Here is a 23,753-nt window from a genome sequence, read left to right on the forward strand (position 1 = left end):
CTATCTTCCCAGCCTCACCCCGAACAGAAGAAATACTAACGTCAAGGCTGGGAACACGGTTCAGCGGCATCTCTAACTTCATAGAGAAAATGGGGCTGCAGGAATAGTTGAGGGTAAAGCTGAGAGTAAAGCACTAGGTTCTGGGGTCAGGTCCAGCACGGCAAGACAAAGGTAACAACGGTGGTATGAGCTCACATAAGGGGATTTAGAAATGAAAAAAAGAAAAAAAAAAGAATCCACATGTATTCCCACTATGCAGACATTTATTTATCAATCTCTTACTATGTGTAAACAGTGTTCTGGTGTTTTCTTTTAAAGTTTTGTCTTTTTAAAAAATTATTATTATTATTTAAAATAGCCCCGACTGTCCTCAAACTGGCAACAAAGAGCTGAGATTATGGGCGAGCACCATCACGCCAGACTACATTTAGTTTTGCAATTATCTCATTTCCTAAAAAACTCATTTTGCAAATTTCCCCGTGTGTGTGTGTGTGTGTGTGTGTCCGCTAACTCCAAGCCGGACACGCCACCAGTTCGATTTTCCGCTGCTCTAGCGGTCGACGTGGCGCTGGACACTAAAAGGTGGTCGGGCGGGGGTAGTGATCTGTGAGACTCAGTCTGGAGATCTGGCCAGCGAGAAAAGCCTGACATTCCCACTGTCACGGGGAGGGGACGCGTTTGCTGAGGACCCCGGCAACCTGGCCTCTGTCGTTCACTGGTCCTCAGGCCCAGCTCGCCAGGCGGAGGACAGCTGTGCAGCCACGCTGGACACCCGCCCCGCCCGCGCTAGGCCCGCCCCTGGGCCCGCAGGACCAATAGGCTCCGGGAATAGCCTCGCGTCACGCGGCGCGGACCTATCGCAGACGGCCACGACCCTAGAAAGGCTGGGCGCGGCGAGCGGCCACGGGGCGGTGGCGGTGCTGGCGTAGACGCTTCTTGGCCATGGTGGTGGTTGCAGCGGCGCCGAACGCGGCCGCGGCAGCCCCGAAAGTACTGCTCCTATCGGGCCAGCCCGCCGCGGGCGGCCGGGCGCTGCCACTCATGGTGTCGGACTCGCGGGCAGCAGGGTCCGAGGAGAGCGGGGCGCCGCAGGCTCGCAAGCGGCAGCGCCTCACGCATCTGAGCCCCGAGGAGAAGGCGCTGCGGAGGTGGGCCCGGCGGGCGGGCGGGCGGCGCCGGGGCGCGGGGTGGCACGGCCGGGAGTGGGACCCTCTCGCGTATGCCCGTCGGGAGGGCTCTGGAGGGTGGCGTAGATTCGTCTCCAGTACCTATTCCTGGAGGGAGGCGCGGAGCCGAGGTGGCAGCCCCTCGAAGGTCTGGAGCTCAGTCTGTGTCGGGGGAGGCTGACACTGGTCAGAACGTGCCTGATGCACAGTCCTCTGCGAATGCTTGCTCTCGGTGGCCGCGGGGCAGGGTCCACTCTGGCTGTCACTGCAGCGCTTGGGAACTCAACACTGGGACCCGAGTCACCAGCCTCCGGCAGCCCGTTGAGCTTGGGGGAGGGACGGTCGGTAGCGCCCCAGCCGCCTTCACGGATGTCGCCCCAGCACGGAGCCTGTTGGACGGAATTGGAACCAGAAAGCCGCGGGGGAGGAGGGAAAATGCTTATGACGCAACGGGAATGTGTCAGCCCTGTGGTAAAATGAGACCCACACGGGAGAGACTCAAGCAAGCCTTCAAGGCCCACGGACAGAAAGCTGTGGTTTTGTCCTTTTGAGGAGTCTCAATGTGTTTACCACTGTTTAGCCTTATTCTGTTAAGTCAACGAAAGCACCAGCTGGCCACATTTACAAATGAAGATACCAGAAAGCTGGCGATGACTCAGTTCGTTATTCCTTGTCTTCCTTCAGGAAACTGAAAAACAGAGTAGCAGCGCAGACAGCCCGAGATCGAAAGAAAGCCCGGATGAGCGAGCTGGAGCAGCAAGTGGTGGATTTGGAAGAAGAGGTAAAGCGACTTTAGGCCACGCTCGCTGTCTTCCCTTCCACATCAGGCCCTAGGGTTCCCTGCCCATCCTAAGCTGCTTGCAACCCTTTAGAATACAATTCAAAGTGCGATTTAAAGTTTAACTAGCCTTGCAGATAGGTGGTGAAGGCAGACACTCCTGGCAGCTGATACTAGCGATAGACTGCTCAGAGATTAGCCTGGTCAGATAGATCATGCTTTAACCTTTAGCACTCCTGGCTCTGCCAAAGGCCCACTAGAGCTGCCCTTCCTTCTAGGGTTCTCTTGTTATCTAATCTCAGCAAGGGCTATTGTTCTTTTGAAAGTTTTAATCACCAGCTGGTTCTTAAAAAATGTGGGTCATATCATTAGGGTTTTTTTTTTTTTTTTTTTTTTTAGAACTATCTTGTTAGGTCTAGCCCACCACCCCCACTTTATTTTATATCCAGCAGAGTAATAGGTATCATTAGGACATTTTCAGACAGCTTGCTTTAGTTGATTGTTCTTCCCTGCCCTTTTCCCCATGTGTCCTAGGCTGGGTTCTAGCTTGCTGTAAAGCCAAGGATGTCTCTGAGTTTCTATTCCTCCAGCTGACATCTCCCAAGTGCTGGGATTACAGGCGTGAAGCATCCATGCTAGTTTTATGTAGAAATGGAGGTTGAACCCAGAGCTTCATATGTGGCACAGCAAGCCCTACCAACTGATCTGTACTACTAGCCACCGGTATACAGTAATTATGAACTGCATAAACATAGCATTTATCAGTTTCCTGAGGGTACCGATTGTAGCAAATCGCACTTTAGTTGCCTCTTCTGGATTTTCTTACAGAACCAAAAACTTCTATTAGAAAATCAGCTTTTACGAGAGAAAACTCATGGCCTTGTGATTGAAAACCAGGAGTTAAGAACTCGCTTGGGAATGGAAGCACTGGCTTCTGAAGAGGCTCCAGAGACAGAGTCCAAGGTAAATCTCTGAGAACTGTTGTGATTTGAGCAGATGGTGTTTGTGTTCTGAACTTTCTGATCAAGTCTTTCTCTTCTCTTTTCCTTCCTTTTTGAGAGTTCTGCTTGTATAGCCACCTGCATACCAGACAGGGCACCAGACCTCATTGCAGATGGTTGTGAGCCACTATGTGGTTGCTGGGAATTGAACTCAGGACCTCTGGAAGAACAGTCTTAACCTCTGAGCCATCTCTCCAGCCCTGTCTTGTTTTTTGAGAGTCTTTGTATGTAACCCAGGTTGGCCTTGGACTCATCCTCTTGCCTTAGTCTCCTTAGTGCTGGGGTTATAGGCATGAGCCACTATAAGTGACCTGTTTCCTGGACTTCTCTTCTTTTCCTTTTTTTTTCTCTTTTTTTTTTTTTTTTTGAGATAGGGTTTCATGCAGCCCAGGTTGGCCCCAAATTTGGTATGTAGCTGATAATCCTCTTGTCTCCACTCTCCAAAGGTTAAAATTACAGGCATATGCTACTTTATTTGGTGTAGTTTATATAGGAATGGTGTTTGTGCACACCCGTGCAAATGTACCGAACTGAAAGGATGCTGGACATCTTTGCCCTGTTACTCTCCACCTTATTCCTTTGAAACAGATTGAATGTGGAGCTAGGCTGGTAGCCCGCAGACCTTGGTGGTCCTCTTGTATAGGGGTTATAGGCACAGTTGTCATGCTCCACTTACACTGGTGCTGAACTCTGTCCACAGCAGACAAGCTTATGCTCTGAGCACCTCCCAGATCCTTTCTAGAAAGTGTTTTGAAAAGCAGGACTCATAGTTGCCTGGTGTGCATTTCCTCACTTTGGTCTTTCCTTCCAGGGAAATGGAGTAAGGCCGGTGGCCGGGTCTGCTGAGTCCGCAGCACTCAGACTACGTGCACCTCTGCAGCAGGTGCAGGCCCAGTTGTCACCTCCCCAGAACATCTTCCCATGGATTCTGACACTGCTGACTCTTCAGACTCAGAGGTAGAGCTCATTCTGCCTTACTACAGTGCTATATGAGATTGGCTCATTCTGTAGTATCCATATGATGTGTGGCTTGCCTCGCCAGGCAAATGGAGAAAGAGACGTTAGTGTTGGTAGAGTTAGGGGGTGAGCACCAGTCACTTTCCTATCTCCAATAGTTTAGGTCATGAAGTGGGGAGAAGCTGTCCTGGTGGTGGTGGTAGGGTCCTGTGATCTGAGAGCATAGGCCTAGTTGACATTGTGGAACTCGGCACTAAGTGGTCCTGGTAGACTGTCACAGTCATTCTAATAGTGAACTCTTGCTTTACCTCTTGCAGTCTGATATCCTTCTGGGCATTCTGGACAAGCTGGACCCTGTCATGTTTTTCAAGTGTCCATCCCCGGAGTCTGCCAATCTGGAGGAACTCCCAGAGGTCTACCCAGAAGGACCTAGTTCCTTACCAGCCTCCCTTTCTCTGTCAGTGGGGACCTCATCAGCCAAGCTGGAAGCCATTAATGAACTCATTCGTTTTGACCACGTGTACACCAAGCCTCTAGTCTTAGAGATCCCCTCTGAGACAGAGAGCCAAGCTAATGTGGTAGTGAAAATAGAGGAAGCACCTCCCAGCTCTTCAGAGGAGGATCACCCTGAATTCATTGTCTCAGTGAAGAAAGAACCTTTGGAAGAAGACTTCATTCCAGAGCTGGGCATCTCAGACCTGCTTTCATCCAGTCACTCTCTGAAACCATCTTCCTGCCTGCTGGATGCTTACAGTGACTGTGGCTATGAGGGCTCCCCTTCTCCCTTCAGCGACATGTCTTCTCCTCTTGGTACAGACCATTCTTGGGAGGACACTTTCGCCAACGAACTCTTTCCCCAGCTAATTAGTGTCTGAAGAGCCACCCAGCACTGCCCCTTCCTTTCCTCATTACACTGCCTAGGGGATAGCCGAGAAAAAATTCCTCTAAAGTATTCTTTTAAAACTTCACAGACGACATCCAAGTATTGTTTTTAAACATCCAGCTGTCTAAGGTATTCCAAAATATTGTAATTCAGAACTACAGCTTTTGAGATTGTTGTTTTATCTTAAAGGTGGTGGTTTTGCCTCACAGTAAAAGGAGGGTCATCTGACAATTATTTCCCAGGCTGGCTTCAAACTATGTAGCTGAGGTTAGGCTGGAATTCTTGATCCTCCTGCCCCCACCTCCCAAGTGCTGGGCTTACACAGGTGTACACCTCCACACCTGTTTTGTGACATGTCCTTTGACCATTTCTCTTCCCCACTCTCGGCTTCCCAGGTTTCTTTAGTGTACTTCTACAAGCAGACAAACACCAACCTGTGAGGCTTGTTTTTCTTTATGTACAGTTCAAGTAAAGATCAAGAATCTTTGTAACATTATAGAAATTTACTATGTAAATGCTTGATGGAATCTTCCTGCTAGTGTAGCTTCTGGAAGGTGCTTTCTCCATTTATTTAAAACTACCCATGCAATTAAAAAAGCAACGCAGCATCCTTGTTCTGTGATTTCTAGGGCTACCATATTTTCTCTTTATTGTTTGCTAGGGGAGAGTCTGAAGTGAGCACAGCACTTTTTAAAGTCACTGAAAGCATTTCCACTTTGATTACCACTGCTTCAACTCCCGACTGTCATAACTATCTCTTATTTTGAGACAGTTTCTTCAGACCGTTGATCACTATCACAGCTACTAAGTGGCAGAGACAGAACCCTAGCCACTGTTTCTCTAGTCCTCACCCTCTCCACCCCCGTGGTGGTAGATGGATAGGTAGTGTACTGGGTATTAAGATCTCTACCTACTAGGCAAGTGTAGCCACTGAGCTAGAGCCCAACCTCCTTAACTACTGTTTGGGCATCCAATATCAATCAAGAAATGCTATGATCAGGGACTACCAGATTCCCTGATGTCAACTCTTGACACTTCACCCAGGGGGACAGATAATTACAACCTGGAAAGAGGGATAGTGTTACTCAAAGACTGAACAAGATTTGAGTTATGTGCACTTCACAGCTGACGGTGTCATCCTATGCACTGGATGTCAGTTTATTTCATGATGATCCACTTTGAAAGGTTTCAATCCCTCATGGAATCTTAGTATAGTGGCTTATTTCACAAGACTGGGCTGGGGGTTTAGTTAAGTACAGTGCTTGTATGGCATGCACAAAGCCTTGGTTCCATCCTTAGCACCAAAGCAAATGAGCAAATCTATTCAGGAAGAAAAGGCCTGGGGATAGATACAAATCAGCTACCAAACTCCAGAGATAATGACATTACCCTTCACTGTGCATTCTGTCCTGGAGAGTCTAACAAGATGGCAAACAACTTCATTTCACCCCCATTTAGTAAATACATCTTCCCTATTAAGGTTACTTTGGGTGATCAGAGTAAACTTACAAATAGAAGGAGGAATTCTGACAGTTCAGTCAGCGGGGTCAAGCAGGCTACAGTTGCAGACATGTCATACATGACAGACAAGGCACACTTTGAGGCAAGTCTGGATGGGACTTGGCTGGTAAGCCCTCACAGCCCAATCTAGTGCTCAGCAAAGCAAGCTCGCTTAGGCTGAGTGCCAGTGTTAGGAACATAAGGACTGCCTGCAGTTGCCCTGTGACTGAAAATGGAATCTATTTAAGGTTTATACAGGCAGGTATGTTTGCTTCTACCCACTGGAGCACAAGTATTTGTAGGTTAAGACTCAAGTCATTTACATTTAATGGCATCACATCGAAGAAGCTGCTGCTATGCCAACAGGAGAGAATAGAATAAAGATTTCAGGGTTTCATTTCCTGCACAGATGGCCAAAAATGACATGATTAGCTTTGAGAAACACCTGTTTTCAGTACATGTTCATAATGAAACACCAAACTGACTAGATCTAAAAATTAACATTTTTTTTTCTATGAAACCACATACTCTATTAAAATGTAGTGTTACTCCAAATTTCATACCAAAGGTGCAAGCAAAATCCCTGGGACTCACAAAAGAGCTGTGCACCTGCTTCCTTGCTTTTCTACTAGATGAGATGGAGCAAAACAGCAGACACACGGCCTATTCTAGGGGTACTTCAAAGTGCCAGTTCAACTCTTGTCTCCTAGAAACTTAAGAAACTCAATCTTTACTCTTTACTTTAGAGATGGTATCTATGTTTTTGTATACATGTCCATATATAGGTATACATTCCCAAAGGTACGGTGTTGGGTCAGAGGTCAACATCACATATCTGGTGCAATCAGTATCCATCTTGAGACAAGATCTCAAATTGAACCTGGAGCTCACAAATTCAGGTAGACTAGCTGGCCAACAAGTCTCAGGGATCCTCCTATGTCTGCCTTCCCAAGTGCTGGGATGACAGATACGCACCTTCCACCCCTTAAACATGGGTGTTAGGGATCTGAACTCAGGTTATCCTGCTTGCAAGCCAAGTACTTTACTGACTGACCCATCCCACCAGACCCTGTTTGTTTGAGACAGGGTCTCATGCAGCCCAGGGTGAACTCAAACTCAATATGGAGCAGACAATGATTCTATACTTGGGATCTTCCATCATCTACCTCCCCAAATGCTGGGATTAGAGGACTGTATCACCCTATGTTTTACCCTTGAGACTTAAATTTTTTTATTCTTTGACAATCTCCTATTTATGTGTTTTAATCATATTCACCCCATTATCTTCTTCATCTCTCTCCCATTGGACCCCCTCTTCCTAATAATACCCCCTTCTATCTTGTATGAGTATATCCCACTGAGTTTAACTAAGGTTGCTTGTATGAGCATGGGTGGAGAGGTTTACTGTAGCATGGGCAGCTTCCCAGTGGCTACACCACTGAAGAAAACGACTCTCCCTTCCCTAGCAACCGTTTTGACTTCTGTCATTCATGAAGTAGGATGACTGGCTTACCCACCAAACCAATGCTGAAAAGTCAACATCAGTATCTTGCAAGAGTTTGAGTTTCAGCACTGTTCAAAATGCACCTCTAAAATGCCACCGCTAGTATGAGGAACTAGAGGACTACAGAACCAAACCAATACACCCAAACCTGCACTTCCCTGAGTATCTGTTCATCTTGTACTTAAATCCTGGACCCACTGAGCTGGTTAGATACTGAACAGTCACCATCTATTCTAATCTTAGTTTCCAACCAGTTATGTTAGATAACTTTTACCATGGATTTCAAAGTTTGACTAAAATAAAACAGTGTCTTGTTTTCTGCAACTGCTACCCAAAGCTAAACTACTTGCCTCACCAGTAAGAGATCCAGTTATCAAAGAATAATTGCAAATATGCAGGCAATACTGCCACCCAGTGACTGTCAGCTCTTAGCCGAGAACAGCATGCACCAACATCACAGACCCCCAAGCCGTTATTTCTAAGGTTCCAAGTCCCTTCAGCTTCACATATGAACACTGAAGGATTAGTCACAAGGACCCCAGCAGTGACCTGCTCAGGCAGAAGCAGGCTGCAGGTGTAATTACAAAGGCAAAACAGCCTGTCTATTTTAGAAACTGCTCACTTTTAACCCAACAGTATCTAAGTTCAGGACAAGTGTGAGTTTTTCACTGATAGGAATGCTACCTTAATTAAAATTTAAAGGAAAGCAAGAAAAAATTATTTCATTTCCTTATGTACAGGATTAAAGATACTTTAAAAAGTTCAAAACACTTGAGTTTTATTGAAAACAATAACATACAGAAAAACCAGAGTCTCATTTTTAAAGCAAAATTGACACCATCTTCCAGAATGTTCTTAGTATTGTACCATTCTTGTCACTATTAAAGTTAGGGTCCAGATCCAGAGTAGCAAATGAACCTGCTGGTTAACGTTCCCTGCAGTTACTTAGTCTAAGTCCTGTCCTACTTGTTTTTAAATTTTATATTTTATCTTTTCAGAAAGAGCAGTTTTTGAATGATTTAAATTATGAGAACTGGATTCTCATTATTTCTTCATATTAAGAACAACAAAAACCCAAACTAAGAATCCAAAAAGAAACAAAACAAACCCCAACACACCTGACTCAAACTGGGAGAAACACACATTTGTTCACTGACGCGCACCTGCTTTAGATAATTGCTGACCTTCACACATTAGCATACAGAGCAGTGTTTGATCCATGCTTCAAAAACTATACAAGATGAAAAGACCTGTTAATTCCCTAGGAAAACCTTAAGGCAAAGCCAAAGCCTTATGCTAGAAAAGAAAACAGGACGCAGAGGCATTGGGGCTGTGGAGACAGATGAGCCAGCACCACAAGGATGAACAAGACTTTTTGTACAAACATGTGCAAGAAGATAAAGTCCACAAAGGAGCATGAAACATCACTTTCCTGCAGAAATAAGGGTCATGTCAGATAAGGACTCCTGAAAAGTTCTGTTTGTGTCTTTGTTAAAAGCCGCCTCTTCTCTTCAGTGGTTACCAAATGCATCAAAGCCACTTCAGGCCTTTGATGAGAGGTGGCCCTGGTGTCTGTGCCCTCTGGAAAGCTGTCACTTCCTTCCCACTCTAACACGGGCTAACTCCAAACTCTGGGCAGTCCCTGCACGCTTCTAAATTGTACTAAGATGTCTTAGCATAGAGATTTCCTTAAGGCTATAAACGTTACACGTTGGTCCCATTAAACAAGTCAGGAGTTTTTCAGATGACATGAGCCAAACATTTGCACATTTCAACAGAAGAAGACAGTTTCGCTCACCTCTGAGTCTGAGGGGAAGAAACAATTAGCTGGTTTCCACCTGGTTTCAATACTGGTTTGAAGCTGGAGTAATTTTATTGTGTAGACATAAATATTTTTTTGTTTAAATATTAAACATTACACCTTTTCCTGACATCCAGACAGAAAGAGAGAGAGCAAGAATAGGCAAAAGAAACAGTCCACCGGACAGACTTGTGACTTCTATGCCATCCACAGGAGGGATTTCAGCATGGGTTGCAAAAATGCCTGGAAGCTAGTTTCTAAAAATTCACCTCTACTCGGCATAAATCTTTTTCTTTTCTTCCCCCTACAAAGGGAGAAGAACCCAGAAAATGAAAACTGAGGTGCTCTGCTGTGGAAAAGAGCCACCACCTTACACAGACTGCTCTACAGTGCAGAAGGAGCTGCCAAGCCTTCATTACATGTCCTGCCATGCTGAAGAGCTCTTCCTGAGAAATTAAAAACTTTAACCCTGGTTATTCCCAAAGAACACCTTGAGCCTGGTTCGGGTACTCAAAGGGTAAAGATTTCCTGCTGGCAGGAAGCCATCTCCTACTAACGTTTAGGCTTACTGTACAATAGCTTAAGCACCGGACAATGAGCTATTAAATCTCCAAGACACTTGCCCATTTATTCTCAGCCAATTCACTGTTTCAAAACCAACATTTAAAAAACTCAACTTGCTAATACAAGTGTAAGCTTCCCTTTCTAAACTCTAGAAGTTACCAACGCTGAGCTTAGCTGTCACTGCACGTCCTCATGAAAAGACCTTTCTTTCACCGGCGAGTCACACAAGGGTTACCTCACATTCTTTTAATCAACGATTTAAAGTTAACTGAGGTGTAAACATTACTGAGCAACTGAGCTTATCAGCCATTAGAGGAGACCAAGGGCTACTGCTTGAGTAATAACAACTATACTGACCTGCCTCCAGCACAAGTTTCCTTGTGCCTTCAAGTCCTTTGCAAGAGACCCAAACTACTGCTTTTTCCCCTCCCGCTCCCCAAGCGTACAGTTACCACTACAAGAAGCTCAATACTCTGCTGTCAAGGTACAGTGGCAATTGGGAGCATTCCTCTGTATAAAATCATCTTAAGAATGAATGGCTTCAGCAATGTGACAGATGACTTAAGTCACTGTAACACATTCAGCGTCTATGGTTGTCTTTAAAGAGACTGTAACATTTCTTGGATAAGCCTGTTAGAAAACTGTATTTCCCTTGAGATAAGCTTCCTTGGCAAAAAGTTGAATTCAATAAATGGCTACCCACAATGACAGTCCCACCCCAAATCACAGGTGGAGATATTACACCCGTTTCATAAAACTTTCAGGTCCCTATACTATACAGGCAGGCTCATTACTCAACACAGGAGCCTTCTAGAACTTGCCAAGTCGGAGCAGAAACTGGTCTCTAGAGCTCCATCTCCTCTTCTGTGCTAGCAGCCGTCTCCAGAGTGTGGTAGAGCGGTGTGTCTGTGTGCCGAGGTCCTAGCAGCAGTTCAGTTCTCTGTGGAAAGGCAGTGCTGGCAGCTACACGCTTCGTCTGGCTCTCTCCCACGTAGTTCTTAGAGTTAGAAGATGGCTTTGGCTTCTCAGAAAGGAGTTCAGGGAGAGGTTTCCAGAGCACAAGCTCCATAGAAGGACGGCTCCTGGGAAGTTAAATACAGATGTCTATAAAAAAAACTCTAGGACATGCAAATCTCACTATTCCACACCCTCCAGTTAAGACCTAGTGGTCCTCAAAGTGTTGGCCTGCTGTTCTTTTGTATCTCTACCCACGTAACTATTGCCACAGTCTCACTGTTATCTTCATCCTGATGTCTTTCATCAGTTCTCATTATATACATTTAAATCTTTTAATTAAAAATAAGAGTTCACTTCAGCAGCAGATAGACTAACCCTGGAACGACAGGTGTTAGCATGGCCACTGTACAAGGATACACAAAACGTGAAGCTATCTACATTTTGTTTTGTTTAGCTTTAAAAGAGAGCTAGAGATATTTAGGAGAATTCAAACTGGACTNTGCGTGTTCTTTCTATCTATATGTATATGTGTGTGTGTGTGTGTGTGTGTGTGTGTGTGTGTGTGTGTGTGCTAGGCAGTGGTGGCACACACCTTTAATCCCAGCACTTGGGAAGTAGGGGCAGAAGGATCTCTGTGAGTTCAAGCCATCTTGGTCTACAGAAGCTAGATCCAGGACAGGCTCCAAAGCTACAGAGAAACCCTGTCTTGAACCCCCCCCCCAAAAAAAAAGTGTGTGTGTGTGTGTTTGTGTCTGTATGGAAACATGAATGTGTGTGTAGTAGGTGCCCGCTGATGTGGGTGCTGTGGGTGTCAGTTATTGAACTCCAGTCCTCTGCAAGAGCAGTACATCCCCTAAGAAATGAGCACTATTCCCAGGTCCTCAAATACATTCACCATTCCATATGTAATTTTTTCTCTGATGTGCTGGAGATTGAAGGCAGGACCTCACACATGTAAGAGTTTCACTTCTTAGCAACCTCACTAGCCATGCTTATATTTTTAAACCATAAATAGCAATAATATAAAATATCCAGGCAAAAACCAGGACCCCTGAGCTGGGAGTAATGGCGCAAGCCTTTAGTTCCAGCACTCAGGAGGTAGACGCAGGCAGACCTCTAAGTTCAAGGCAAGTTGGGTCTACATACCAATGTCTAGAATATCCAGGACTATACAGAGAGACCCTGTCTCAGTAACAACAAAAAAAGAAAGAAAAACCGGTCCTTAGATTTAATTTAATGCTGTAACTTTAAGTGGGGTGCTGGCGATGGAGCTAAGGCCCTCACATGCTAAGGACCACTGAGCTACATCACTAGTCATCATACACAGACTTTTTAATGAGCAGATCTGCATGACTACAGTTTTTTAAGCTTTGAATTGTGGTACTGAGTCTCATGTAAAGTGAGCAACTGTTCTAGTACTATACTACTGTGGGTAACTGTCATATATTAAATTGTAAATAAAAATGAAATCCTGGACCAGCATATTAATTTCTGAGGCTTTTTGTTTCATATTGTTATGAAGTGGAATGTTTTGCAGTTAAACCAAAACAATTATACTAGATATGCACAAACGTGTATTTCTCCTAGCCATAGCTGCGAGTAGCATCTGTAATCCCAACACTTCAGAGAGGTACAGGCAAGGAGGGCTAGAAGTTCTAGGCTAGTCTGTGCTACATAAGAACCCATCTGATCTCCAAAGTAGATTTTCTAGGAAAATCATCTGGGGACCAGAAATAAAGAAGAAGAAATGACAATGAAGACTATTTTCAAAGGCCCAGCTTTGGAAAACTACCATGAGCAGCAGACACTGTTTTGAACAGGAGGGCGATATGACCTGCATACATGTTGGCTACACTATTTACACACCCTCAGGCCCGAGTAGTTAATTATAAACGTAAGCTAGGGCCTGACTGAAAACCTTCTGGCTCTCCCACCAAGCAGTAGCTGAACGGCTTTCACTCCATCTATACCCAGCACTATTGGGGTCTGGGTGCCAAGAGCCCTTTTCAGAGCCTAATTTACACTCAGTGAGTACTAAGTCCAGGTTTCCCAGGTGGTACTTCCATGTACTTTTCAGCTTGCCTGTTACCCTGCACAGCAGACAATGAGGACTGAGACCTGCACACTAGGCCGAGCTCTCTCCAGTCTACCACTTTGGCAGGCTTGTGTTTGCCACCGTTTCCTTCCTTAGTCTCTCCTGTTACTCACTATTCCCCACCCTAAGCCTGCCTGTTTTCTCGCCTGCGGCTTCTGTGCTTCTACTCTGAAAACATCACAAACCAGTTAACTGAGCTCATTAAACTATGGGTTTATTTTCTGTTTTTCTTTTTTGTGGCACTAAGGATGGAACCTAGGGCATGGCAAGTACTCCACCAAGAGCCACTTCCCTAGTCCCTATTTTATTCATTTACTTATTTATTTTTAGACACAGACCTCTTAGTCTGGCTTTGCACTATCACATTCATCCTAAAACTATGTTTTGTCATTTTCCCTCCCGCCTTTTATTGAGACAAAATCTCACTCCGTAGTCCTGGCTGGCCTGGCATTCACTATGTAGACCAGAAACTAATATCTCTGCCTCTTAATGCTGCTGGGGCTACCTGTGTAAGCCGCCATGGGGCTACCTGTGTAAGCCGCCATGGGGCTACCTGTGTAAGCCGCCATGCCCACCAAACCATGCTTTCAATCGAAAGCAAAGGGAGTGGTAGCAGGGAGGCTGCGAATTTGAACCTAGCTTGGGCCACACAGTAACATTTCCACTCCCCAAAACAAAATGAGCTAAATACTCTAAAATGGCCCCAAATGCTGTTCTACGGTTTGTAGGCTTTGAGATAACTAATTTAATTGTTGGACTCATTTGACACATCACTTTGTTTCCTAGGTCTCCATGCTGTGTCTGAGTAACTAAGAAAACCAGATAAACCAAAGGTTTCAAAATGTAGTTCCTAGTCTTCCTGTAAGAATTGATGGGCTTTCCTATCATACAACAAAAGTATATGCTCAACTATGTTCATAGCAGCATTGTTTGTAATAGCCAGAACCTGGAAACAACCTAAATGCCCTTCAATGGATGAATAGATGAAGAAAGTATGGAATATATACATATTAGAGTACTACTCAGCAGTAAAAGACAAGGACTTCTTGAAGTTTGCAGGCAAATGGATGGAAATAGAAAACACTATCCTGAGTGAGGTATCCCAGACCCAAAAAGAGGAACATGGGATGTACTCACTCATATTTGGTTTCTAGCCATAAATAAAGGGCATCGAGCCTATAATTCGGGTTCCTAGAGAAGCTAAATAAGAAGGAGAACCCAAAGAAAATCATATAGGCATCCTCCTGAATATTAACCTTCATCAGGCGATGAAAGGATACAGAGACAGAGACACACATTGGAGCACCGGACAGAAATCTCAAGGTCCAAATCAGGAGCAGAAGGAGAGAGAGCATGAGCAAGGAACTCAGGACCGCGAGGGGTGCACCCACACACTGAGACAATGGGGATGTTCTATTGAGAACTCACCAAGGCCAGCTGACCTGGGTCTGAAAAAGCCTGGGATAAAACCGGTCTTGCTGAACATAGCGGACAATGAGGACTACTGAGAACTCAAGAACAATGGCAATGGGTTTTTGATCCTACTGCAAGTACTGGCTTTGTGGAAGCCTAGGCAGTTTGGATGCTCACCTTACTAGACATGGATGGAAGTGGGTGGTCCTTGGACTTCCCACAGGGCAGGGAACCCTGATTGCTCTTTGGGCTGAGGAGGGAGGGGGAGGGAAATGGGAGGCGGTGGCGGGGAAGAGACAGAAATCTTTAATAAATAAATAAATTAATAAAAAAATGTTAAAAAAAAAAGAATTGATGGGGTTTGATACTGACCCTTTCCCAGGTACTGGATCAGTTATTGGAAATGATATGCACTGTAACTTACATGGACTCAATCATCTTCTTTGTGAAGACTTCATCAAATTCCCTCTTCAAACCTGTTTTCATGGTGTCTGAAAGGACAAGACTTGGGAGGTGGCTAACATTTCTGTCACTTTCAACCTCTTCATCTTCGTCAATTATCCTAAATAATGAAGTAAAAACAGAGAAAGGAAAAAAATTAGTCAAAGTATTATATGTTCTTGCAGTAAATAACCAAAATTTAAAATTCGAAGAGTAAAATCACAGGTGTTATAGTAAGAGATTAAGTGACCAAATGAGGCTATCTTTTCCACCTCGGTGGGAAGGGTTGTTCAGTAATTCATGTAACAAAGTTCTGGAATGGAGTTAAGTTTGAATAATGTGACTTGACCTGTAAGAGCTCGCTCTACCACCCTGAAGTATTTCTCATACCTTGATCCCTAGAATCATCAAATGATGCCCCTGACTGCTTAAGAGGGCTGGGACTCAGGAGCAGCAAGCCTTGCAACACACACTGTCAGTACCTGTCCTCAATCTCTTGAAGCCTCCTGCGGGCAACTTCACACTGTGCTTCTGTGGTTGTCTGATCCATTTCTTCACAGACAGCATCTAGCATGCTGGGTTCAGAAAGGCCACTAGGACACGTGTTTACCCCATGACCTTCTACACCCTGGTGTGTGTCCAGAGCCCATTCATTAGCAACTGTACAGAGTTCAGCTTCAGTCAATCGCTTCTTTCTTAATGGACACCTAGGAGGAAGATGAAAGCAGTAGGAAGAAAAAGAAGGGAAAAAAGTTAAAAACTCTATTACAGATGAAATTAAGACATTTTTCTAGTCAATTAAAAATAATTCTTTTTTTCTTGAGATAAATTCTCACTGTGTCCTTGGTTGTCCTCATCCACAGAGTTCTCTGCCTGCCTTTGCCTGGAGGGCTGCGATTAAGGATACATGCTACCATGTCCAGTTCCAATTTATTCAGTTTTAAAAAAGATCTATTTATTATGTTTGAGTGTTCTGACTGCATGTATGTGTACCACATGTGTGCCTGTGGAGGTCAGAAGAGGTCTCAGATACCCAGAACTGGGATTATGGACATCTGTGAGTGACTATGTGGGTACTTGGAATTCAATCTGAGGGTCTTCTGAAAGAACAAGTGCTGAGCTGTCTCTGCAGTCCCAATTTATTATCTTTTTAAATCAAATTCTTAAATATAAATGATGTGGGATTCCCCTTTGTATGCTATGAACATGTTTTATTGCCATTGATTAATAAAGAAGCTTCTTTCGCCTATGGAGGGCAGAATGTAACTAGGCAGTAAACTAAACTGAATGCAGGGAGAAAAATGGTGGAGTCAGGTAGCCTTCCAAAAAGCAAGATGTGAGGTAACAAACCACCAGTCTCGTGGTAAAATATAAAATAGAAATGGGTTAATGTAAGATGTAAGAGCTAGCTAGCTAGAAATACCCCTGAGCTGTTGGTCAGTGTTGTAATTAATATAGTTTTCATGTGATTATTTGGGCCTGGGTGGCCGGGAAACGAGTAATACCTTGTTTAAGGTATGTTTATGCAGCTCATTTAAAAAATGTAATGTATAGTTAATACAAATGAACAGTTGTCTATAACAGTTAAACTTACAGTCATGTTAGTTAGATTTAACTAGATATAGATATATTTCAGATGGGTAGGTAACCTTCAAATACTTCAAAGACCTACAGAAAGAATATGGCATTTAAAAAGTTTTAAAAACTTGAAGACTTTTCCTGACTGTGAGTCTGCTTCTGGCAGCACTAATTACTTCAGAGAGGTCAATGGCATTGAAAAAACTCATTATGGAATCTGCCTTCAATGTGACAGTCTAGCCATTTGGGCAAGAAACTGCTCTTGCCTGGACTGCTTTGACAGTATGCTATATAAACTGGACATATAGGACCCACAGAAAAATGACTGCTGAACTTGCCAAAAGATGGTGAGACAGTCTTGCAGGGTTCTTGCTTCATAAAAAAAGAGTCTGCTAGACATTCTGCAGGGTACAGAAGAAAATGACTGACAAACTGCCAATACTGGCAAAGCGGTCTTCCAAATGTCCTGCTTCATGGAAAATCCTGCCAGATACTATGGGCCTGTAGGCTGAATATGGATGCCCCAATGTTACAGAAGAACTTTGAGTAACTGTCGAGGCAGTAAAATGTCTCTGTCAATTCTAGAGTTTTGGAAGTTGCTTACAATGCACTTCCTATTTACTTAGGTAATATTATATCCTTCTGGGGTCTTTGATGGAGTGGAAGAGAGTTACAGTTTTTGTTAATTATGGCTTTTTTTTTTTTTTTTTTTTTTTTTGAGACCAGGGTTTCTCTGTAGCTTTGGAACCTGTCCTGCAACTAACTCAGGTAGACTAGGCTGGCCTTGAACTCACAGAGCTCCACCTGCTGTCTGCCTCCCACATGCTGGGATTAAAGGTGTGTGCCATCACCGGCTGGCTTTCCTTAGTTATGATAAAAGATAAATTAGATATGAAACTTTAGACTCACAAAGATAAAATAGATGACAGAATATTTTCTACAAATAGACTAAATATTTTAACTGTTAATTCTTGCTTGATACCTGTTTTGTTATATATAATTTTACTATGTTAAAGTTAAAACCTTCCTTTCATTTACACAAAAAAGGGGAGATGATGAAGGATTCCCCTCTGTATGCTATAAATATGTTTTGTCACCATTGGTTAATAAAGAAGCTGCTTTGGCCTATGGCGGGAGGAAACAAAACTGAATGCAGGGAGAATGAAGGTGGAGTCAGGCTGGCACCATGTTGCCTCCCAGAAATCAATGTGAGGTAACAAACCAGGAGCCTCACGGTAAAATATAAAATAACAGAAATGAGTTAAAATATAAGAGCTAGCTAGAAATATGCCTGAGTCATCGGCCAAACAGTGTTGTAATTAATATAGTTTCTGTGTGATTATTTAGGTCTGGGTAGCTGGGAAATGAAAGCACACTCTCCATTTACATCTAAAAATCTTTAGTTTTTTTCTACAGCTAGAATATCATGTCTTTTTCCTCTTCACAGCTTCTCTGAGAAATTTTCTTTTTCTTTTTTTACTAATTTATGCAACACCTCCAAAACTTTAACCTTTTAAAGGAAAAAAATCTGTAGGAAAAATCAAGTGGGAAGCAAAGCAACAAAAAAGACAAAGTAGGGCTGGAGAGGTGGCTCAGCAGTCAAGAGCATTATCTAGTGGACACAGGTTCAATTTCCAGTACCCACAAATATCTGTAATTCCAGTTCCAGGGAATTCAACACTCTGTCCTGGCCTCTAAAAGCACCAGGCACAAACTGGTTGGTGCAGACATAAACACAGGCAGAACACCCACACATATTGAAAAGACAAAGCAATTCTGCCCCAGCTACATTTTAACATTGCTGCGTCATATTCCCTGACCCACATGAGAGAAAGTATCTGGCTGTCACCCTATATTTCCTTAGAGTAAACACATGCATCTACTAAAGTATGCTTCAAGTACCATAAGAACAGACCATTAGCATAAATTTCTTGCCTTTGGCTGTCTGTCCCTGACTAATGTCTAAGACAGCCAGAATTACATAAAATTCTGTCAAGAAAAAAAAAAAAAAGGAAGAAGAAGAAGCTTTAGGCTGGATGTGGTAGTGCATACCTGTGAAACACCAGCTGAGAAAAAGCATAAATAGAGACAGAAAAGGCAATTTCCCAGAGTAACAATTCATCTACGAAATAGTTATTTGATTTTTAGGTTATTTCATGATTGTAGGCTTGCTCTGCTAATAACTGAAGATCAATAGTGGTTAAGCTCTAAAGAAAACATGAACTAAAAGGCATCTAGGAGCTGGCTTAAGAGTATGCACCGCAACTGCAAGACCCAAGTTCAGTTCCCAGCACCCACATCTGGTGGCTCACATCCACCTGCAACTTCAGCTCCAGGGACTCTACCACTTTCCGGGCTCTGAGCATCAGCATACATGCGTGAATGCACACTCACACACAAATAAAACTGAAACACAACTGAAAGGCTTCTAGATACTAAGAAGAACAATAAAGGTGGCAAACCCAGCAGTACATATCTGGGCACACACCCAAATGTCTAAACCATCTCCCTCAAGGCCTCAATCTCTCCATTCACAAATCAAAGGTAGTTAACTTTTTAACTGATAGTTTCTACCCCCCCCCCTCCCTACCCACCAGGGTTTCTCTGTGTCTCTGGCTATCTTGGAACTCATTCAGCAGACCAGACTAGCCTTAAACACAGAGAGATCTGCCTGCCTCTGCCTCCAGGCACTGGGATTAAAGGTGTGTTAGTTTGTACACTTTAAGCAAACACTAGAATCAACAATTCAACAATCTAGAGCACTACGGGGAAAAAAAAAGATTCTTGTGTTTTCTAAAGCAACCCTAAGGCAACAAACACCCCCCCCCCCTCCTCCCAAAATCTAGGAATTGATTTAAGGCAATGTTTTGGACTGGGGTAAACAGTTTGGAGGGAAGAGTGTTTGTCATGAAAGTATGAGGACCTGAGTTCAATCCCCAGAACCAACATAAAAAATGTCAAGCATGGTGACTCGTAATAGTAGCACCAGAGGGGCAGCGAGAACAATCCCCCTGGGATCTGCTTGACCCCCTCACCTCAGCTTAATGGTGAGCTCCAAACCAGTGAGAAACCCTGTTTCAAAAACTAGATGGGCAGCTAGGTTGATGGCTCTGTGGATAAAATACATGGCAGCCAGAATGAAAAAGAGAAAATACTTGGATGGCAGGTAGGTATGGTAGCCCACTGTAATTTAGGGCACAGAAGAGAGGGGATTCACTGAGTAAGCAAAATGCAAGTTCTGGGCTCAAGTGAGATATCCTGTCTCAAAATATAACATGAAGCGCAACTGAGGAAGACCCCTGATGTCAACCTTTGACCTCCACATACTCGAGGGCAGAATGAGACCTTTTCTCAAAACAAACAAAAGGTGAATGATACTTAAGAAACAACATCCAAGATCTACTTCTGCTTCCTGTACCCCAAGTCTACCTTTACTCACTATTCATAAAAATAAGCAACCTTCAAGCATTGTTTTTTTTTTTAAATATTTATTTATTATGTATACAATGTTCTGTCTGTATGCCTACAGGCCAGAAGAGGGCGCCAGACCTCATTACAGATGGTTGTGAGCCACCATGTGGTTGCTGGGAATTGAACTCAGGACCTTTGGAAGAGCAGGCAATGCTCTTAACCACTGAGCCATCTCTCCAGCCCCAAGCATTTTTTTTTAATTATGAGTCTAAGCATCAACAAATCTGGCCAATTCAGTTTTTTTAAAAATTCTTTTTAAGCCAGAGTCCAAACAGGCAGCAAGTCAATCTGTTACTAAGGATGGTCTTGAATGTCTAATCCTGCCTCCATCTCCCTCAAAGAGCTGAGATTACTGGCTTTTGTTTGTTTTATATAGTGCAGGGCTGGCCTCACACTCCGTGATCTCACCCTCAGAATGTTGGGATTACTGGAGTGAGCCATCAATCTCAGAAAAGAATTCGGTTTTTGCAAGGGGTGGGGGTAGAACCATACAGGCAGGTAAACTCTCCAGGACAGGGTTTGGGATAAATGAAGCTCAATGGGGAAGAGCTTAAGGAAAAACAAAGTAAGTAAAGATGCTTGCCCTCAAACTGACAACTTGAATTTGATCCTAGAACCCACATGGTGGGAGAGAATCAACTTCCAAATGTTGTTCTCTAACATACCCACCATGGCATTTGTGCACATATGCAATAATAAAAAATAAAAGAGCCGGGCAGTGGTGGCACAAGCCTTTAATCCCAGCAGCACCCGGGAGGCAGAGGCAGGTGGATCTCTATGAGTTCAAGGCCAGCCTGGTCCACCAGACCTAGCTCCAGGACCCACTTAAAAGCTACAGAGAAATCCTGTGGGGGTGGGGACAAAAACAAAACAAAACAAACAAAGCAAAAAAGTCTTGAGGTGTGGTGACATTAACAGGCAGAGGCAAGCAGATCTCTAAGTCTGAGGTTAGCCTGCACTACAAAGTGAGTTTCTCACTAGGTGGATTACATAGTGAGGCTGTCTCTAAAAGCAAAACCCAACAGGTAGACCTTGTAAACACTCATTTGGAATAAGCTGCAAGATAGCAGAGAAAAAGGAAGCCCCCCCCCCTCCCCGCATTGCAGTGTGAAAGGGTAGCTAGCTACAAAAGCTAACAACTGAAACACACGGCCATAAAGTTTCTGGACTTCTATTTTCCTCAGGAGAAGAAACAGGTTACAAGGTTACCTCTTGTCAAGAACACAAACTCTTTCCAATTTATATCTTTTGATGTTCCTCCCCCCTCCCCCCAATTCTGTGTCTATAATGACACAGTTTAAAATTCAAACATTACATTGGTTACAAAGTGAGTTTTTCTCTACCTGACTGCTACTCAGTTCCTGCCCCTAAAAGGCACACAATGTCAGTAGTTTAGAGGAGACACATAGGCTTCACCTTTTCCACTTAAATTAGGATACGGGTGTTAAGCTAACAGCGATCACAAAGAGGACAAATGGTCCCGAAACTTACTCTTCATCCTCCGCCAATCGCTTGTGTTTCTTTCTACAGTGAATGGAAACACTGCTGGAACAAACAAAAACAAATCAGTCAACCAAGACAGTAACTTAAATATATCAGATTTCTGCATCCCGTCGTTCTCACTCTACTTATCGGGATCTCCCGCCACAAACTGCATATCCCTTCTCTGTGCCCAAGATCTTGCGGAGGACTCTAAATAACCAGACTAGGAAATCTCAAGTTGTCACTTCTGTCGGGGTAGTGACAGTTCTGCACTCGCTCCAGGTCCCAATTCTGTGCCGATGAGGAATCACGGTGTCCCAGAGACTCTCAAAAGTTGTCCCGGCCGGCGGCCGCGCGTGTAGAGGGAGCGGCCAAGCCCGAGGACCCTCGGTGGGTCGCCAAGCCGGCGACCCGGGACTCACGATTAACGTCCCGCGGGGTAACGGGCCCGCCCCACCTGCTCCTCACCGTCCGCGCGCTGCTCTCCCGCCCGGGCCGCTAGGCGCAACGCGGGCGCCCGGCCGCGGGGCCAGGTCGGGGCTGGTGGCTCCTGGCGGGAAGGCCCGGCCCGCGAAGGCCGGCGACGGCTGCAGGAAGTCCGCGCTGCCACTCAGAGGGAGGCCGCTGAAGGGCCGGCCGAGCGCCGCCATGGCTTTCAAGACGAGGCTGCGTACGCCACCCCAGTCGCTAGTGTATCCTCAGGTCCCGCAGTGGCGGCCACCGCCGCTGCCCACAAGAACCCGCCTCCGAACCCGCTTCGACCCCCCACGTCACGCCTTCTAGAACCCTCCACTCCGGACCGCCCAGAGACACGTCGGGATTTGTTATGTATAGTGGGCCGCTGTCGTGGGGCATGCCGGGAGTTGTGGTTCTTGAGGACTACAAGTAAGATGGCTGGCGATGTTCTTGGCGAATCGCTGGAGGTCAGGTCGCCCTGCCCTGCAGGCGCCTAAGAGGACAGAGTCCTAATCCCTGACCCAGAGCTTTGAGCTAGGCGTGGTGGTTCATCACTATCCTCCCAGCTCTTCACGTGGTGGAGACAGGATGATCTAACATTTGAGGCCAACTTTGACTATGTAGCATGGTCTAGGCTAGCCTGGTTTTTTTGAGACCCGACCCCCCCAAAAAGGGGGGGAGTTATATATGCCTCTACTTCCTCTGTAGTAAAGCAGGATAATAAAAGTGTTTTCAGAGTTGAGGTGAGGAGTAAATAAGTTTTAAAAAAAATCTAAAGGTGCAGCCGGGCATAGTGGCACACACAATTTAATCCCAGGGCAGAGGCAGGAGGATCTCTGTGAGTTCGAGGTCACTTTGGTCTACATAGCGAGTTTTAGGCCAGCCTCGGTTACCTAGAGAGACCCTGCATCAATTCAAAACAAAACAAAATGTCTAATGGTGAGACGTGACCACCGGAGTATTATTCTAGAACCTATGGTGGATGGAAACCAACTCCAAAAAGTTGTTCTTCTACCCGTGGGCCTTGGTGTGCACCCCACCCTCAGGTACATACATTTGCTCTCATGTGTGTTAGGAATATTCTTAAGACGAGCCTCTCCACCGACGCAAATAATTCCAATCAGACCAAATTAGATAGAATAAAAGATGCCCACTTTTAATGCAGTGCTCCCGGGTGGCACGGGGAAAGCGTGGCGAGGGGAAGAGAGCTGGGAAGGCCAGGCGAAACCTGGAGACCACCTGTTCCATTTCTGGGCAGCAGCCTAAACAGTGGTCCTGACCCTCCCTGGGGAGGGGTCACTGTTTGGCGGGCTTTCCCAGAGGAGGAGTCCAGGCCAAGGAGACTCCCAGGGGAGGGGGCTTGAAATGAAGCTTCCTGCTCCATTGATGCTCAAAGGATAAATGCTAGGGGCTGGGGTCTCACTTTTGACCAAACATCCCAGAGTTCTTGGATATAGGGGCGTTGGCTCAAGTCTGGTTACTTCCTGCGGGCATGGGGGTGTCGTGGGATGGGGAGCTGGGAGTTGGTGAGTTCCTACTCAGTATGAGGAGTGGCTGGAGCAGCATCCAGTTTATTGTCATCCTGGAATCCGCAGGCAGCTGCTTTTTGAGGGAGATGAGAAGGAAGGAGGCTAGGAGAAAAAAATATTGAATATGAATATGAATAGGGCTAGCCACAGGAAGTCATTAACTACCAAAAAGAATGG

The 23,753-nt window shown here is 44.9% G+C and overlaps 2 protein-coding genes across 3 annotated transcripts; one reads left to right on the forward strand and one right to left on the reverse strand.

Annotated features, from left to right (window-relative positions):
• Positions 1 to 888: 888 nt before the first annotated feature.
• On the forward strand, positions 889 to 5,391 carry Xbp1 (X-box binding protein 1). Its single transcript, XM_050140963.1, is given in 6 exon segments — positions 889 to 1,148; positions 1,851 to 1,947; positions 2,773 to 2,907; positions 3,757 to 3,792; positions 3,795 to 3,902; positions 4,220 to 5,391. Coding segments are annotated over 6 exon segments (1,140 nt in total). The 5' UTR covers positions 889 to 942; the 3' UTR covers positions 4,778 to 5,391.
• Ccdc117 (coiled-coil domain containing 117) lies at positions 4,956 to 22,396 on the reverse strand. Of its 2 annotated transcripts, none has more exons than XM_050140966.1 (5): positions 22,060 to 22,396; positions 21,601 to 21,651; positions 15,543 to 15,767; positions 15,044 to 15,181; positions 4,956 to 11,236 (listed from the first exon to the last, which is right to left on the reverse strand). In XM_050140966.1, exons 1-5 carry the CDS (start codon positions 22,239 to 22,241, stop codon positions 10,999 to 11,001), a joined length of 834 nt encoding a protein of 277 aa, XP_049996923.1. In that variant the 5' UTR covers positions 22,242 to 22,396; the 3' UTR covers positions 4,956 to 10,998. The 2 variants fall into 2 exon arrangements, with proteins under 2 accessions (XP_049996923.1, XP_049996922.1); XM_050140965.1 differs by having other exon boundaries at positions 21,601 to 21,654.
• Positions 22,397 to 23,753: the final 1,357 nt, after the last annotated feature.

The sequence above is a fragment of the Alexandromys fortis genome, unplaced genomic scaffold (genome assembly GCF_014885135.2).
Source record: "Alexandromys fortis isolate MF-2015 unplaced genomic scaffold, M_Fortis_MF-2015_v1.1 scaffold_7, whole genome shotgun sequence".
Lineage (NCBI taxonomy): Eukaryota > Metazoa > Chordata > Mammalia > Rodentia > Cricetidae > Alexandromys > Alexandromys fortis.